Here is a 19,479-nt window from a genome sequence, read left to right as displayed (position 1 = left end):
ATTCTTCTGTCATTATTGAAGCCAAAAGAAAATATTGTAGATTATATTGGCAGCATTAAGCATTACAACGTTATTTTTACTTAAACTGACTTTCATTTAAGCATAATAACTGAACTGACCAATGACCATTAAACTTATTTTTCCCAGTTATGATATCTTTTTTTTTTGTTCCTTTTTGTTCACTTACACGCCATTGTTGTCAGTCACTTTCTCAGTAACATTTCCTGCATTCCAGTGGAAAAATAACAGTGTGTCAGAACAGGAACAGGGTGCTGTTTTCTCTGCAGAAACTAAGCCAACACTGATAAATATCTGGCAGTTGGTGGAGGCGTAACAGGAAGAAAAATAAATTTATTTTAATTAAATGAAAAGTTAAAAAAAAAAAAAAAAAAAAGGAAAAGGGGAAACAGCATTTCTTTTTGGAAACGAATAACAATGTAATAATTTAATTTAAAAAGTATATATTTACAAATTAAAAGTCTTCAAGTGGAAATGAAGAAAATTCTTATTAATATGACACGTAATCAAACTCATACATTTTTAACTAATGCATTTTATATTTATAAATAAATTAATAAAGCTATATTTATTTGCCTGGTCTTATTCAACACAAAAGTTACTATTTACATTTAGGAAATAAAAATGATAAATAAAAAAAATCTGAAGAAATTTAAATGTTTCTTCCACTGATCTCTAATTTCATTTGAAAAACAAAAATAAAAATAAATAAATGTATATTTCAGAGTAAATACATTTATATTTATGAAAGTTAAAAAATGTATTTTAAAGAAACTTCTTTATTTTATTATAAAATAATTACATTTATTATCTAAATTTATTTTTATATTTATGTTTAGAAAATTCTAAGGATAAATTCAATCATAAACAAAAGTTATATGTTTCTTTAGCTAACCTTTGATCAGAATTGATTAATCTAAGAAATACACCTTTAAATAAATTCATAGTTATAAATTAATTCAGTTATTCAAGTTAGCTGATTTCTTTATATTAGATTGCTAAAATGTTTCTATCAAAGACAAATCATGCTTATTTATCCATATTTAATGATTGTAATATTTTATATTTTGGAAATTTGGAAAAGGACAGATCAAATGCATAATGGCTTGGCTAAAACAGCGAGAAGGAAACGGTCAAGGAGGTGAAACTTCCAGAAAAGGGGACGCAGCCAGCGGTGATCACCTGGCCCTGAGTAGCCGCCACGCTCACCTTGTCTGTCACGGGAGGTGTTGAACTTTAACCTAACACGACTTTGATATTCTGGGATACCTGGCTTGTTCTCAGGGACTCAGCAGTGAATTCCACGCTGCGTTTTTAAGATGCTCAGGGCTCCGGGCCTGAACGCTGAAGGCTGACTGGACCGGTTGAAGTAGGATGTCAACAAGTGACGCAGCAGAGCTGAAGCTCAGAGCTGCAGGAGAGACGGCGACGCCTCCATGCAGAGCACCACGACCCACACGGACTCCAGCTGCAAAGTAGGTGAAAACGTCTTTAAAGTTCACTTTGCCTATTAATTCCTCACTACTATGTAATGGTTATGCTTTTTTAGCGTAGATTTACATTACGCTGAGCTTTATTTGTTTTCTGTGTGCCTTTTGCTCGCTTTGCAAGTCGTTCTCGTGGAGCGAAAAGAAGCCTTCACACCAAATCGCTTTTAAAAAACCGCGCATTTAAAGATTTAACGCTCGTTTGAACATCCTTGCGTCTTACCCGTCCAAATTAAAAGATATATGAATTAATTATTTTCTTTATTTAAATTCGGCATTCATATGGTGTTGTTATTTAGCAAATTATATGTTTGTCACTGCTGAAAATTGCCCCACAATATCGTTTTATAATTGACAGGATATCATGGCGGGTATAACTTTTAAATAATGACTCTATTCGACTTGTATCTGTCTTTTAACTTAATTTGATGAATATCGGTGTTATAGGCTATCAAATTTACATAGATAAATCGCCTGTTAACTTTTTATAAGTTGTTATTGCAGTTTAATAGGATTTTAACGTTTTGGTTGGTGCTCTCCTTCAACCTCATAAAAAATGTGACGCAGCCTCCAAACCTCCAAAGGTTAATACTTTTTATGGTTGAGTCTATGTTACGGGGCGTTTGTCATACATTTGTCTAGATAACATGAACCAGCATCATCAAGCTGTACTACAGTTCACTTGAGTTAGTGTTGTAGCAGGCGAGTTGATACATGCACACCAAGCTCTGCAGCTCAACCATATACACAAAGATATTGTTTGTGCATGTGTGTGCTCTAACATCCTCCAGCTAATGCTCTCTGAACCAAGCCAATGTATAGGTTGCAAGACAAACAATTCTTTGAGAATCTGGCATGCAATGAAGGTGTGGCAGCAGGAGAACAAGTCTCACTTTGTCCTGGGCACCTTTTGTTACCACTCACACAGGCATTACAAAGTCATTACACTCCCTTTGACTGTAACTTTAAAAAAGGGAGTTTGTGATGTAAATCATTTGCAGAAATTGGAACGCTGCACATGTTTTGTCAGTACTGAGCTCACACCCACACTTTAATTCAGGCTGAATCCTTGTGGTTATGTAAGTGCTAGTTGGCAGATTGGGCGCACACCCACAGCAAGGCTGACCTCAAGTAAAAGAATACAGCATCAACCACGTTTCAGCTGCATAACACTGTAGCCCAAAGAGGCTCTCAGGAATAGCAATTTGTCGTCATCAAAACAAAGAGAGCTGCAGATCAGTCATGATAACTTGGATACATGTCAGCTGAGGGTTGCTGCTTGTTTTTGTTTTGTAAACAGCAGCTAAATGTCAGTTGTCCCTGTATTAGATTTCACTTATATTACTTACTTTAAACTCAGATGTTTAATAGTCTAAATTTGGTAAAATGCTCTATGCCTAAGTATTCCATTGAAATCAGATGATTATTAAATGTATCTCCGAAGTGGGAAAGATACATTAAAAATGAATAACAATTACTTAAACGTTGTTTAAATACCCCAAATACGAAATTGTGAAGCCGAGAGCCTGGAGCATGCGCCTGTGCCATGTCAGTATTAATGAAGACTAAAATAAACTAAATATTTAGTTCATTTAGAGGATTAAAATCACTAAATAACTTTGTGGGGGTTTTTTTCTTAAAAAATATTATCAATATCATTGAGTCAAATTAACTTTAGGTTTAGAACTGCTGGCAGGAAAAAATTAAAATAGCAAAAGGTTAAAATAGGAAGAATATTTGGCATCTGTCTGACTTTTAAAACTCAAAACAAATCCATAGATTCTCAACAGTGACTTAGATTCAGCAGCTTAAGGAACAGCTGAGAGCTGCTGTGCATTGATGACTATAAGTGGGGCAGGATTATCAAAGCGTAGGTGACCTTTTAGCACCCTTTCATTATCATTTCAGCACTGTAATTTCAGACTTTCCCACACATAGTGGCTTCAGAGTGATCCTATGATCATGGAGGACAGGTAGAGCAAATGATAACACAAAAGCTGTCAGGAGAAATAGAGCCTGGTAGACTCCAATAGTCATTTAATACTAGAATATACAATTTCCCTTTGGAGATTAATAAAGTTTTTCCATTTTATAGAGGGTTAGAGGACATTTTCTATTCTTAGCTACATCAAGATGACATGGAATATGCTAAACTGATTTATTGTATGTTAATTAATAAGGTTATTATAAAGAAAATTCATAAGTAAAAGCTTAGAAAAGTGGAAGTGAAGTAGGTGGGCAGTTTTTAGCATGCACAAGATGGCTGAACATGAACTCCGCACTGTATTAAGAGCCAGCGTACAGAAACACTTCAGCTTTTATAAAGTTTAGGAGATATCTTCAAAACATGGCAAATATAATAAAGCACATTTTCTACCCGGGAAAGGATTAAAAATACCATTTGTATCTACCGCCCAGCAGAGATTATCAACTCAGAAAGCTACAAACCATTGGGATTATTACTACGGATTTTAGTTTAGTTTGTCTTGCCGGTCATGTTCACATTTGCAGGAACACATATTTCTGGTAAAAAAAAAAAAGGTTAAAAAAAAAAACAGAAAAAGCTAAATTATGTGTGCAAGATGTTATTCAAGTATTTCCACAGTTTACAGTGAGTTTACACGCTGAATACCTTAGAAAAGCGGAGCTCTGTGATAGTTCAGATGATTACACACCATCCAAGAAAGATTTAAGCTTTAAACTAGAAAAAATATCCATCAGTTCAGTTCCCAGACATCTGGAACTATCTGCTGCTTCAGGCCGATTCAGTCATGTAAAATCTTGCAAGTTTATAACATCTTCATATGTGGATGAGGGACAGTAGTTGGATTAAGACCTTTCATGTCAAATCCTACATTGTTCACATGTTGTTTTGTAGCGTTGCTGCGCCATGCGTTTGGTGTAAACATACCATGATCAGCTGTTTCGCTCTGTTGTCCTCATCATAAAGTTTGCTAGGACATGAAGAAACATTAGCTCAAGTTAAGATTAGCTCAAACTGGCCTGTATCACCCCATGAGCTTTAATTTAGCTGCAGCATAGCAGAAGCTAACAGACAACCATGATTTGCAAACTTTTAAGCAAGTGTAGAAACAATAAGGCGGATGTGACATCACATGAAGCCGATGGATTCGAAGCGGGACTTTTATCCTTTTTTTGCCCATTTTGAAACAGAGGTACAACATCACAGTTTAAAAATATTTAATCCACACGTTGATCTAGGGCTGGGCGATTAATCGATAAAATCGATAAATCGAATTTTCCATTTCTGGAGATTAATTTTTTTGAAAATCGGGATTTTTTCCATAGTTAGTTAGCAGCAGACTTAGCCCTCCCTCCACACCAGAACGGTGTTTGTCTGACAGATTTTCAGTAAAGTGACCCTTCACTCATTTAGGGATTTAGCTGTACGTATAACTGCAGTGAGAAATGCTGCAAACCCTCGTTAAGAGACAACCTTCATCAGGGGAATTATTCCTGCAGTGGATCCTGTATGATAAGGATCCAGATGGAAAGAGATCACGGATGCATTGTGTCGCATATTTCAATGTAAGATATGAAGTCGTTTATATGGTGGAAGAGCTATGACATTATATGCTTTATTTTTGCTAGCATTCATCTATATAAACAAATGAATGTTTTAATAAGTTTATTTATGTTTTGTAAATGAAAAGGAAAAAAAATTGATTAAAATCGGAAATCGGATTTGGTTATAAAAAATCGGAGATTTTATTTTTAGGCCATATCGCCCAGCCCTAGGTTGATCCAAACCAAAATCACAGTCTGATGAGAATCTTATGTCAGCATAACTTCATCACAGATTATTAAATTGTTCTTTAAACAAGAACAATGAATGAGTGATTTTATTGCTTATATAACAGCAGGATGTTGGTCTGAACTCTTTTATTTCATGTTAATGATTCAGAAGAAGCTGATGTCTGATTTAATTTACTACACATTTGCTGCTTTTCCTCTCTTGTTGGTTCTTATTTAATGTACAGAAATGTAAAATTCCAGTTAACTGGCCACATCTCTTCTAGTTTCATTAATAAACTATATTAAAAGTAAATTAATTATGAATTTTACCAAGAAGTCTGTCCATGTGGCTTCTTGGTAATAAGTTGTGACGTGCTGAGAAAAAACAAAGGAATAGAAAAAGATGCATCAATGAGAAAATGGTCTATAAGACGGGTTAAACAATAAAACAATTAATGCAAAGATTTTTAAAAAGTAATAAAAATAATAAAACCAGATTTTTGCATGAAAGACTATAAAAATAACAATAATGAATAATTACTAACACTCCCAGCTGGCCTCAGGTCCTCAGAAAGGCTGTTCCTCAGGCGAGGACCATAAAAACTCAAAGATGCTTCTCCACATGTCTTATTCGCTGCTTTAGGGGTAAATAAGAGAGCAGTTCCCCGATGAGACCTGTGGGAGGCTCGTAAACTAAAAGCAAGTGGAAAACATATTCAGGACTAATGCAGAGGACTAGCTGGAGTGATATGAGTTCTCTTTCTGGTCTTCATCAACAGACGAGAAGCTGAGTTTTGAGGATATAATATAAAGAGCTCTTTGTAATCCATCATGGCAAACCAGGCCTATCTCACATATAACATGGATCACTTAAGTTTTACAAGCTTCAATATTCCTGCGATGTGATAAGATTTTTCTTTTGCTGCCTCTGGGAAATTACAGTTTAAAAACACACTGAAGGTGTGTTATTCTTGGCAGAGTTGAAGAACATGAAGAACTCCTGCTTCATGTTTCGCGTTTCTGCTTCCCTCTCACTTCAAGTCACGGCAGGTTTTGAATGAGACCAATGAGGCATCCCTGAAGGCAAGGTGGGATGCTGAGAGCTGCAGCTCGCTATGATGATCCCTGGTAGTTTGAAAAAGATCAACATGTGAGCCAGAAATTTCCACCCAGCTCTTCTAAACTCCTGCGCTCCTAAAAACAAAGAAATACGTGAATCTGAAATGTTCTGCAGGAGATCATCTTTGTGTTTACCGAACAAAGGTGGCTCTGACAACGACACAGCCGTTCATCCTTGTTCGGTTGTCATCGTGATGAGTTTTTCGGCACAGCGTGGGTTCAGCAGTAAATGTGCATGTCTTAGCGACTGCATGTGTGGGCGTGTGAGCCGTGTCCTCTGCTTGTAAGAGAAAAGTGTTGAATGTTACATAATCCAGCTTATCGGAGCAGCACTGTTGCTGTGATAAGATAACCAAAGAATGAACGTTTGTTTGGTTTTTCTTCCGGCTCAGCCCTCCGCCTGGCGACACGCTGCAGAGATTACATGACAGCAGATGGAGAAAGCTCTGTTGTAAGCCGTTAAGTGTGATGCATTAAACATTAAGACATCATGTAGATACTGTAAATGATTAATTGATGATGAAGAATGAGGAAGCATCTATTTATGCAGTTTACTAGTTAATATTTAATTTGATAGTTTAGACTTCAAACTGAGAAGTAAACTAAATATGTGGGATTTCTTTCTCTCTACCATGTATTCGTTTTTACTTCAGATTTTTTACCTTCAAATTTAAATTAGTTTTTTCTCTTAGAATTAAATCTAAAACTCCTAAACTCTAAAATTCCTTGACAATAAATCTTATACCACTGAAAAGCCTGTTTATTTCCATTTTAACATGGTGCCACATTCGTGAGAAAAATGCATTTATCTGATGAGCAGCAGAGTTGAGTATGTGGGTGAAAAGCTTCCCTGCCAACAACAACCAGCTGATTCTGCTACTGACTCTGGTTTGGTGTTTATTAAACTGGATTTTTGAAGTCTGATGAAACAAGATGTGTAATTTCTTCATTTAACAAACAGAGCAGCATGTAAAAGAAGCAAACAGCCTCACTGGCACACTGCTGTGGGATGGCATCCCATTCTTCAACCAGCATCTGTACCAGTCAGCCAGTGTGGTTGTGTTGGTTACTCTGCCACATACAGCATGTCCAAGCTGATGCCTCAAGAACAGGGTTCAGCACTGTGGCAGGTCATTTCACCTTCTCCGCTCCTAAATTCTGGTTTTCTCTTGTAAACCCCACCCGTGGAGATGAGCGCTGTAGCAGCTTGGGGTGGAGGCTGTGTGATGCTGTGGGGCAACATCACTGGTAAAACTGGAAACAAACTCACTGCAGAGAGATACAGAGGGAAGTTCTGCAACCAGTTTGGGACCGAACTCTACCTACCAAACGGGAAATAAACAGGTTTTCCAGTTGTATAAGATTTACTGCTAAGAAGCATTTTTACAACAAAAAGAAATAATTTTGTGTAATTTTTCTGCAATTATTTTTTGTTTTTGTGCATTAACAATACACTTTTTTTATTAAAAAAGAAAAGTTTTTCTGATTCACTGCTGAAATGATTAATAGTTCTATGAGAAGCTTTGAGTTTTTCTTCTTAGCTTGAGGAAATAAAGTCAGAATTAAAGCAAAACTAATCTGATTTAATGTCTTTTTGCCTGACATTTCAACCAACGAGGTCCTAAACAACAGCGCTCGGTACCCCCTGGATGTCCGCAGCAGATTTGTCTTTTAGAGCAAAAAAATGTCTCATAAATTCAGACAAACAGATACAAAAAGCAAGTATGAAAAGCCTTATTACTACCTTTATTAATTCAGAAAAACATCTTATTTCAGGAAAAACAACTTTTATTTCCAAGTGCATGTAAAATATCTATTTTTTCTTTGTAAAATAACAAGAACAACCTAAATAGAACAAAAGCAGAAGAAATCCAGTTATAAAATGAATTACAGTATATTCATTATTCTCCTTCATTCGCTGGACTGTAGGCAGTTACTCTTGATGGGTACTTTATTAATCTTAAACCTGGGAAATTTACCCTTAACAATAGCTGCCGTTAAAGAAACAAGATGGACTAGAGTTTTTCATGCTTTGTTAAAATATCTTTAAATCACTGTCCTCATTTAGGTATGTTTCTTATTTATCAGCCACAGGAACGTTAAATTTGGTCATGGTTCATAAACACAACCCCAACGTACGGTTGCTTCCCAGCTATTTGCTGCAGATAAGATCGATGGTGGTTTCTGATTTAATCTTTTAGGCCCTCATGCAGATTGTTCAGCGTGACGATAAAGCAGCTTCAAAGAAATTATCTTTTTTCTTCAGAAATACAGAAAACATGTTTTTTTTTTACTGTGAAACTTCCAAAGAACCAGTTTGACTTTATTTATGATTTTTTTTCACGCAGAACTGAATGTAGGACAAAATGCTTTACAAAGTACAAATGCAAATATATATAAGAAATTAAAACAAGTTTAAAAAAACACAACATGCTAGCCTCACTCTCACAACCTCTTCTCATTTGGATACCAAAACAAAACAAAACAAGATCAACAAATACAAATAAATAAAGTAGAACTAAATTAATTCCATTTACCAAAAGTTAGACATTAAAAATTTGTAGAATGAAAATAAAGTAAATCAAACAAATAAATGAATTAATAGTAAATAAATATTAAAAGTAAATAAATACATATTAAAAAGTGATAACAGTAATGCTGAGGACTGCAAAATGCTTTAATATTAAGTTAGAAAATTAAAATTGTAGGTCCTGACTTGGGTTATGGAACAAAAACACCTTCTGCTTCATTTCCTGAAAGCTGTCGGCATTCATGTGATGTTTTCAGAAAAAAAGATTCAAATAAAAATGTGATGTTTTTCAATCATTATTAGAACAGATTTAAACTCTAAAAGTGATTTAATGCCAGATATGAGACATGATATTATATCTATAACAGATAAGATGGAAAAATCCAAATTTTTTTATTGGATCCAGTGAAACTAACAACTTTTTTTTTTCTTTTCCTTTTGTTAGGAAACAGCAGGATGAAGCATTTCATCGTTTCAGGCCTCAGAGTTACCATGGTGATCAAGCTCCAGTTGAGCAAACACACTCAGGTAAAGCCCACACTCATCCAACACACAATGCAAACATTAAACACTCAAAAATCTGTTCAGCTTAACATAACAAGGTAGATAGTCACAGGGCTTCAAAGCGAACAGCGCTTATCAAATCAGCTGGTCCAGACATGTTTGATGCTTGTTTTGTTAAGCTTGTAGCAGAACCACTTGCATGTATTTTTAATCTCACACTTTCTCATAATGTCATTCATACTGTTTGTAAGTCAAACTACCCGTCAGCTGGAACCTAATATGTCCAGTTCGCTGGGTTTTCCTCTACCTTTCTCCTTGTGTCAAAGGGTGCACCTAGGGCTGGGCGATTAATCGATAACATCCATAAATTGAATTTTCCATTTCTGGCGATTTATTTTTATGAAAATCTGGCTTTTTTTCCACAGTTAGTTAGCAGCAGAACACAGAACACCAGAACGGTGTTTGTCTGACAGATTTTCAGTGAAGTGACCCTTCACTCATTCCTGGGATTTAGCTGTGTGCGTATAACTGCAGTGAGAAATGCTGCCCTCTACAAGATGCAGAAGTCAGCTTTAGCCCACAAACCCTAGTTAAAAGACAACCTTCATCAGGGGAATTATATCTGCAGTGGATCCTGTCTGATAAGGATCCAGATAAAAAGAGATCACGGATGTAGTTGTGTTGCATATTTCTATTTCTATGTAAGATATGAAGTTGTTTATATGGTGGAAAAGTTATGACATATGCTTAATTTTTGCTGGCATTCATTTATATAAATAAATAAATGTTTTTAATAAGTTTTATGTTTTGTAAAAGAAAAGAAAAAAATCGATTAATATCGGAAATTGGATTTGGTTATAGAAAATGAGAGATTTTATTTTTAGGTCATATCGCCCAGCCCTAGGCGTACCCCAGGGAATGGTTTTGGGATCACCTTTGGTTTTCAGTATATGTAAATAACATCTGTATGAATTTATTCAATGCTACCTGTCATCTCTAGACAAACGATAAAGTCATTAATTGCACCTCTTCTGTAATATTCAATCAAAACTATGAAATACCTTCAGCCTGCCTTCGATGTTATTCAGACTATTACCTCAACTTAAAGTGCTGCAGCAAAATGCAAACATGTTGTTTTTCAATGACAAAGGAAACCTTCTGAACTTTCTAAGCTTTTAATAACACAATCAAAAGTCATATTGGATTGTTTTTTTTAGCAACAAATCCAAATTCTCCCCCAAAACAAGAGAATATTTTATATCAGCTAGGTTATGGGAATCTGCCATTTTTAACGGCCCCTGATCAGTATCTTAAACGAGATTAGCTTCTTTGTGCTTTATTACTGACTGTGTAAATCACACACATCACTGCATTTTATATGGTACTGCTGAATAGTTATCTCTCTGTATGTGCTGGCTGATTCTCATTTATAGAACTGTTTTTGGCCTATCGTTCCTTTATATCTCTTTACCCACAAGTCTAGAAACAAGAATAAACATGGCCTTTGCTCTCAATCTCTTAAAAATAACCTACAAACTGATGTGAAATTAACCAAACTGATCTCTCTGGGGGAGTTTAGGTCAATGAGCGCCCTAAAATGAACCCCCTTGGTCAATGGGACTGCTTTGAAACTTCTTAGCATAATTAATCCCACGCTGTATTTCATGTTTGTAATGTCTGTTTTGTGGTATTTTCTAAACTTATGTTGTGCCGCCTATTAAAATTATTGTTGAATTCTGGATCTGTTGCAGCGTGGACATCAGGATTAGACCGACGAAGGAAAGACGAGGTTCTTCTTCATGCTCTTTCAGATATCCACATCCAGAGTTCTGCTGGGTCCAGTTTCACCTCCAGCCTCTCCTTTAAACTCTCCAAACCAGAGGGCTCAGACCAGTCAAACCAACATCCCAGGTATTGTGTGTGTGGAGCCTGGAACAGGAACTGTCATGGCTCTTGAGCATTTAGTTAAAAAGTAATAAAGCTACTGGTCATAAAGCAGAACAGCTGTGACGATATGCATGTGCTGCCTTCCTGGTATGATCTATTTTAACCTCACACTTAGCAACTTGGTGTGAAAAGCTCTGCTGCTGTTGCTGGAAGCCTGACTCCACATTCTCACAGTTAATGTGTCACAACGTCACAAATCTTCCACCTGCAGGCTCCGTGTCTGCACAATAAATTCTTCCTCAAGTCAGCAGTCCAACTCAAAGTCGTTTTATGCTCAGTGCTTGGTTTTTCTGGCGCTTTAATCATTTCATTTCTGTGCATAAGCTGCATGTTTTCTCTTGGTATGATATCACCCAGATTATGATGAGCATTTAAGGTTACTGATCAAAAAGGCTCTATTGGTTTAAGTCAAAGACACGCCCCCCGAACTGCCTGCTATCCACCTGCATTCATGTCAGGCCAACATGACCTTATATAGACACCTTGTACAACACACGAAGGTGTGATCCATGTGTCATAGCTAATATAAAAATACTAAGGAGGCATTTGCATGATTCCCACGAAGTGTAACTTCAGAACAGATATGACAGACAAAGCTGTTAGAAAAGAGGACAGAAAGAGGAATGCTGGCATTCCCGTCTGTCACCATTGCAGTGAAAGAAATCCATCTTTAATCCCTTAAATGTTTCACACAAAAACATTACAGTATGACAAGGGGAGGCTGGGTGTGTCTGAGAGCAGAATTTACACTCTAAACAGTTTTTAAGGTGTTCACGTTTCAGTATTTATCTCACTGATGAGATAAAGTTTGCAGATTATTATTGGTCATACTTGCACAAAACATTCAGGAATGTCAATAAAACAAAGCATAAATGAGCATTTCAGTGTAATGTTGTGTTTCTTCTGTTCTGTGTTTCCAGTTTGATCGAAACACAGCTGGTTGGGACCAAGAGCAGCAGCACCTTGCAGGTAAATAATCATGAAATGAAGCAGAAATCCTGGTTTTCAGTGTAAAATCAGAACAATTTGGAAATCTTAACATCACGTCATTGGAACTGTTCCTTCTGTCAGTTGTTTGAAAACTTGCCTAATTGTCTGTGACAAGAACATTATGGATGATTATTTTAATGGTTAGAGAAGACAGGGTGTGTGTGTGTGTGTGTGTGTGTGTTTTCTGAGTCTCATGGCGTTCAAAATAACCTGTTTGTCAAGGCTCAAATCTTTTGCATAGCTACGCCATGGGAACACCTTAGAAAAACTGAAAGAGAATAGATTTTCACATTTCTGTGTGCAGGTTGATGCACCGTCTACTGATATATACAGGCATGTCTGAGCCACAGTTAGCATTCACCTATAAGGAGATAAGGAGAAAACACCCGTACTGGTCACTTTATTAGGTGCACATTGCTAGAATCGGGTTAGACTCTCTTCTTCTTTCAGAACTGCTTAATTCTTCATGGCATAGATTCAACAAGGTACCTCAGAGATTTTGCCCAATGTTGATATTACAGCATTACTTTTTAACACCTGAATGTATTTACAATTATATAGAATCTAATACAAGAACAAAAAAAAATCAGTAAAATTTTCATAAATAATAAAATACAATTAAACATTTAACAATTTAATAACAAATACAGAGAAACTATTATTAATGTAAAATAAATACATGAATATAAGTGAACAAAATTAAATGAATTTAGTTCGATAAAACGAAATTAAATAGTGTTTTAATGAAAATTAGCAATGGCAGGTGGCATGGGTCTAATCTCAGGCCAGACGAGTAGAAATGTACTGTACCAGATTATAGCTTTCTAGATAGTTTACGTCTGCTTTCCCTGTGGCAGGCAAGAGATTTAAAAGGATTAAAAGATTGAATTAAATAAAAATAAGAACATAAGAATAAAAGGGCCCAATAATAACATATTGGGGCCTTTTAACATAATAAAGACATAAATGTGCCAAGAAAAAACCGCCACACCATTACACCACTACCAATGTGAAGTGTTGCTACAAGGCAGAATGGATCCCTGCTTTCATGTTGTTTCCACCTACTTCTGACCCCACCATCTGAATGTGGAGCTGAATTGGAGACTCATCAGACCAGGCAACATGTTTTCCCAATCTTTTAATGTCCAGTTGGGTGAATCTGGATGAACTGTAGCCACGTTTCCTGCTTCAAGGTTGGACATGTTCAGAGATGCTGTTCTGCATACCTTGATTGGAACCAGTAGTTATGAGTTACCGTTGCCTTTCTATCATCTCCAACCAGTCTGGCCATTCTCCTCTGACTTCTGACATCAATGATGCATTTTGTTCCAGACAACTGCTGCTCACTGAATATTTTCTCTTTTTCAGACCATTCTCTGTAAACCCTAGAGATGGTTGTGTGTGAAAATCCCAGTAAATACTCAGACCAACAACCATGCCACGTTCAAAGTGACTTTCTTCCTCATTCTGATGCTCAGTTTGAACTTCAACAAGTTGTCTAAATGCCTCCAGTTGCTGCCATGTTATTGGCTGATTACCTATTTATGTTAACTAGTAACTGAACATAATAAAGTTGCCAGTGAGTGTAAATGTAGATTGCAGTTGTTTAGCTCATTGAAGCTGTAACTCCACACCATACAGACGCTATAGTAAATATTCTTATCTTTCAGGTTAATGAGGGACCTTCATCAGCAGCCTCCAGAAAGACCACCAGCATCTCTTTATCATCAGAGAAGGTTCCTTTTCCATCCAAGAGGGAAGAGAAACTCATCCCAATTGTTAACCATGAAGTGGAGGCTACCAACAAAACCCACATTCTTTCAAATAGTGACTGTAGACCACATGAGCAAAATGGCTTCCACAAATCTCCACATGGGTCGCAGCAGAGAAGTTCCTCTCGATCTGTGACTGGAATCAAGAAAGACAAACCTATAAAGGATAAAATAAACCAAAGTGATTCTGGGAGACGGTCCGACCCGTCTGTAACTATGCTGTCCTCTACTGTGGTCACAGTTCTCGCCCCTCATTGGAGTACTCGACTGCGCCGCAACAAAAGATTTGATGGAGGTGGGAACTCAGAAACTCAGGGGAATTTACAAGATGCTGCAAACACTGCAGTGAAGCATGAACACGGTTTTCAGGACGGCATGGAAAGTGTGCCGAGGAGGGTCCCACTTCTAGGCACCAGGAGGAATACAGTAGGCTGGTCGGCTAAGAGCGATCCTTCAAGCTTGGACTTTGAATCTAAAAGGAAACTGACTCAGACAGTCTCTTTGGATCCTTCAGCCACCACGCCATCTACTGGGTCTTTCCACTTTCCCCATCCAAGTGAACAAAGACTAAATCCCCAAACTGGCCACCAAGAAGGACTCTCATCTTTAAGCTCAAATCCGACAACCAGCAGTTTGCTTCTGTCTTTTAGAAGGGTCAACTCCAACAGCAGAAACTCTAACTCAACCACAGACCCTCCAGAGGTGAGTCCTTCACCCATGAGCTGCTCTCCAAGTGATCGAATTGGAAAACCGTTCAGTAATAACAACCAGGAGAGGCCAAAGCCCCTCCTCTCCCCATCGCCCATTTCTTATAACACATCTGAACCTGGACTACTTGTCTCCCCAACATCAACCAGTCGAAGAGACAGAAACATATCTGACACGCTCTTCTTTTCAGCTTCACCTGAAAACAGTCCGTTCACCCTTCAGCCTCCGACCAGACTCACATCCTCCAATCGCACATTTCAGGGTGGGTCAAATAAAAATACAAACCCATCCTTAGACAGCTCCACCACCTCGCCAAGACATTCCCACTACGATCATTCCACCATTGTAAAACCCCACTCTCTTCCTAGACGAACCACCCTCACATCCACTTCCTGGTGGAAGAAAGTTTCCCAGGAAGGTGGTTCTCCTTTTATTTTCAACGACGATATCAAAAACGAGACCAAAACAAACATAGCTCCATCCTTTAATAGTAACAATGACATGGCCTCTCTGAGTCTGACCGACAACAAAAGGCCAACCTGTCAAATTCCCAGTAACTCAGACAACAACAACACAGCGAAGCCGGTTTGCAGAGGTAACGTGAACCTCACTTTGAGGACGCAGTCAACTGAATCAGAGAGGTTTGTTAAAGAACAATACGGCTCAAATTTAAACAAAGAGGCACAGAAGCCTCGCAGCATCCTTGATGGTTCGTCTGGTTGTAAAAGCAGCAGATCTGCAGCACAAATAACACAGAGGCCCACCAAGCATGATGTCAGTAATACTTCATTTAGAGCAAATATAACTGAATTGATGCCCACAGAGAGCAGCAAATATAAAAATAATGATTGTCCACTAAAAACCAGCAGCTCCCACACATTCTCTCAACACATGGACTCACACAGGTTTTCATCTCTTTCTCTTGATTCCACCTCCGACATCAACCGTCAAACTCCTTCTCAAGCTATCTATGGCCTCTCCCAGTCCCCAAACGCTAACAACACTTTTTCCTTCTATTCTCACCCTCAAGCTCCTTCACCCCAAACTCCAAAATTCACCAACAAATCCAACATCACACCGATTGGCTTTGAGAGAAACTATGCCTGTCTTCCCAAACCTTTCCAGCCTAAGTCTGCATCCAGCCTGACTCCCGGAGTTTACTCTTTTTCCAAGACAAACTGCAGCCCCTTGTCAACCACTCATGCCGCAGTTTCCTCCAGCTTATCTCTCAGTAGTCTTTCTGTGACTCCTCCCAGGACATCTCCCACCTCTCTTCTAACTCCCCCTGCAACTCCGGTCATAACCAGCCCCAGTTCAGACACTTCCAGCCCCAAAGGAGGACGATTATTCTCCAACAGTCCAGAGAGGGAAGCAAAGAAAACTTCTAATGGGTTAGAGGGAAAGAAAGGGAGACGAGTAACGTGGGAAGATTCGGTGGATGTGCAGTGCTCAGAACCAGATCCACCTCGTATCCAAATGAACCCTCTATCTCCCTCTAGACTTCCCCAAAGCATTCCGTCCATCTTCTCCTTTCTGCGGTCAGGCAGTCCAGGAAGGGCTTCCAACATACAGGTGGGAAAAGGAGGCAAGTTTCGCTCCTTTTCATCAGACTCAGCTGAGAAAACCAAGCCAAGACCAGACAGTTTGAGCTTTGACCAGGGAGGCCAGGATATAAACACATTCAGGCAGGAACGGACTCTATCGGTGGAGTCTGCCACAACTCCGTGTCGTCCCTCCGCACCTCTATCCCTCCCTCCCGACTTCTCAAACAGGTATAATCTTCGTTACAGCTCCCCTCCTTACTCCACGCTCGTGTCTTCCAGGCAGGCACATGGAGAGCCAAAGATGACGCCACAGCAATTCTCCATGTTTTCACAATCCTCCCAGCCAAATTATACCCCACAACTTTCCCCAAATCCCCCCATCAGGCCATCCCTGCCCCTTTCCTCACCTTTCCAAAAGACAGCCAGCAGGCAAGGAAGTTCAAACTGTTTGCTTTCAGATGCCGATCAAATTAATAATAATCACAGCAAACACACTGACAAAGAACAGCTCAACAGCCAAATACAACTTCTGGACAACAGAGTTCATGTCAGCTCACAATCTCTGCCGGGTGATAACATTCACAGCTCCTCTTCAACATACGTAACCGAGACACTTGTTTATAGCATCAGACCCAAAGCAGGCACAGAACCGAAGAAAACCACACCCAAATCTGTACAACAAAACACAAACAGACTGGTTTCTGTGGAGACTAAGTTAAATCAGCCATGCAGTGATTCAGGTCAGAGCTCTAATGGCAGCAGTTCTGCAGAGAGTCGTTATGGGAGCGGCAACAGAAGCATAAAGGAAAGCGTGTTGGGTAAAAGCAGATTTTACTCAGTGGAAGTTAATAATGAACAAAGCTCAAAGAGAAGCCGCTTTGCTTTGAGGAAAAGCGTCAGCACGCCGAGCTCTGATTTATCAAAGTTGGACTCAGAGAGGGTCAGCAAAGGTTACAACAGGATGGACCAGGTGTTTAACAGGCTGAGGCAAAAGTTCAGCACCAGACGGTCCGATGAGGATGTAACGTTTCCTTGGAAATGGAAGCGAAGTGCCCAGGTTCCCTCTGTGAGCGGTTTGAGTGACGTCAGCAGTGTCAGCGATAACAGTGCTGACAGCATCAAGACTCTGGAGGACCAAGCGCAGGAGACGAGGATGGATCTGAGCGACGGCACCATGGAAATGGATCACACAAATACACTCATACAGAACGACTACACAGTCATCCCGGCCCCTGCTATCAGAGACACAAAGACGGTATATCAACTCTCTGTTTGGTCAGAAACATCAGCCCAAGAAACTGAACAGAATAAGCTAAATGCTCATGAAGAGAGCTTCCCTGACAGGGAAGTTCATCTGGCCGTCCATGTCCCAACAAACAACCAGTTTGACCTGTATGAAAACAACAAGATGGATTATACAGCAACAAACCAGCTCCTGCCTGATCCCAGTCCCATTACCACTTTTCCTAATCAGAGCAGGAAGTCTACACCCAGCCCAAGAAGTCCCTTCTCCCCATTCTCTTCTCTCTCTCCTCTTTCCCCATTTTCTCCTCCTGATGTGACGGACGACAGTGTCTTCTTCAGTCCAAAGCTGCAGCGCCGCAGAGAGTCTTCCTCTCCATGTGAGCCCAGAGAGGGAATCAGCTTAGGAGGCTCGAGAAGAAGCCGTGCATCCACAGGTCCTCCAAGCGTAGGTCCAGGACAGGACAAGGAGCAGTTGGCATCCTCATATGCTAACTTAAAGTACGGCATTGAGCCTGGGAGGTCATTTTCTGTTAGTTCAGTTTTATCTAGTCGGCCCTCAGGGCCAGGTCGCATTTCCACTGGATCCAGATTCATGAGTGTGGGGGACCTCTCTCAGTCTGCTTTTTCTTGCAGAGATAATGACAGAGATTTTGGTCAGTGCCCCGTCACGCCTGACTGGACTGAAGAATTTGGTTTCCAGCCACCTAATGACTCTGGGATATCAAACTCCCCCACTGATCCAAGTAAAATGAGATCCAGATCTCTGCCTCGGTCCCTGACCCGGTGCTTGACTAACTGGAGCTCAGGGGTCCCTTCTTTCCAACCTGCGAGCGCCACCTCCTCAAAGCCAGCTCGCCTTCGGAGTCCCAACATGAGCACTTGCCACTTTGCGTGGGAAGCTGATGGCCCCCCAACCCCTCCGCCAACACCTCCCTTGTCTCCGGTGGCCAGACGCATGGCCAAACCTCCCGGTCTTTCATCTCCCACCTTTCCCACCTCATCAGGAGCTCTGCAGCAGGCTGAAAGCCAGTCCTCCAGAGGGGGTTTGTCCTCCCGGGATTACGTATCAAGCCTTGGCACCTTTGATGAATCCTCAGACAGCAGCTCCGACACGACAACGGATGATGAATATTACTTAGAAACAGACCAGGAAGGAGAAAAAGAGACGGAGCTTTGAAAGCAGGAGGTTGTTGAATAAGAGAGACATGAGGGCGGCTGGGATGGGAGGTCACCTGATCAATTTGTTTATAAAAAGTTATAGTCGCAGTCATGGCAGGAGGGCATCACACTGTAGGAGGAGTTTTTTTAGCAGTTTGTATAACATTTACATCATCTCGGGTGTATATGACTGCAGATCTGCAACAAATAGTTGTTTTTCATCATTTCTGGTCTGTTTGCATGACAGAGGTGTGCAGTTTATATATATAAATGTTCAGCCTTTAACAAAACTGCTTGTTTGCTTTCATCCCGCCAGGTATCTGAGCACAGAGGTAAATGTGGATAAATGTGCTGTCGTTTGATATTTCGCAATGTTTGAAAGATTGATCGGAAAGTTGTTCGCATAAACAATTTTCTTGACAACTTTTTTTAAAAGGGTGTTGCTGTAGAAATTGTAAAATGAGATTAAATATAATCTATGATTCATATTTTTCATCAAAACCTCAAAGTTCTATATCTTGCATCTGCTCCTATTTGCACAGAAATTGTCTTAAATCTTAATATAATAATTTTATAAATAAATCTGAAATTTCTAACAAACAGTTTGTTTTGGAAGGTTTCTGTCGCTGCAGTGTTAACCCTCCCTCTTCAGGCATTTTTGTACATTTTCCACACCTTTTTTTGGGGGAGGGGGGGGACGG

General features: G+C 39.3%; 1 protein-coding gene across 3 annotated transcripts; it reads left to right on the top strand.

Annotated features, from left to right (window-relative positions):
- Positions 1–1,263: 1,263 nt before the first annotated feature.
- On the top strand, positions 1,264–19,378 carry zmp:0000000991 (mucin-5AC). Of its 3 annotated transcripts, XM_041967820.1 has the most exons (6): positions 1,264–1,493; positions 9,356–9,438; positions 11,166–11,325; positions 12,282–12,330; positions 14,022–18,830; positions 18,897–19,378. In XM_041967820.1, the coding sequence occupies exons 1-5, from the start codon at positions 1,393–1,395 to the stop codon at positions 18,795–18,797; spliced, it is 5,169 nt and encodes a 1,722-aa protein (XP_041823754.1). In that variant the 5' UTR covers positions 1,264–1,392; the 3' UTR covers positions 18,798–18,830; positions 18,897–19,378. The 3 variants fall into 3 exon arrangements, with proteins under 3 accessions (XP_041823754.1, XP_041823755.1, XP_041823753.1); XM_041967821.1 differs by having other exon boundaries at positions 11,226–11,325; positions 14,022–19,378; XM_041967819.1 differs by having other exon boundaries at positions 14,022–19,378.
- The last annotated feature ends 101 nt before the right edge of the window (positions 19,379–19,479 follow it).

Source organism: Melanotaenia boesemani, chromosome 18 (assembly GCF_017639745.1).
Source record: "Melanotaenia boesemani isolate fMelBoe1 chromosome 18, fMelBoe1.pri, whole genome shotgun sequence".
Classification (NCBI taxonomy): domain Eukaryota; kingdom Metazoa; phylum Chordata; class Actinopteri; order Atheriniformes; family Melanotaeniidae; genus Melanotaenia; species Melanotaenia boesemani.
Note: the sequence above shows the minus strand (reverse complement) of the source record. Positions and strands in the feature narration are given on the sequence as shown.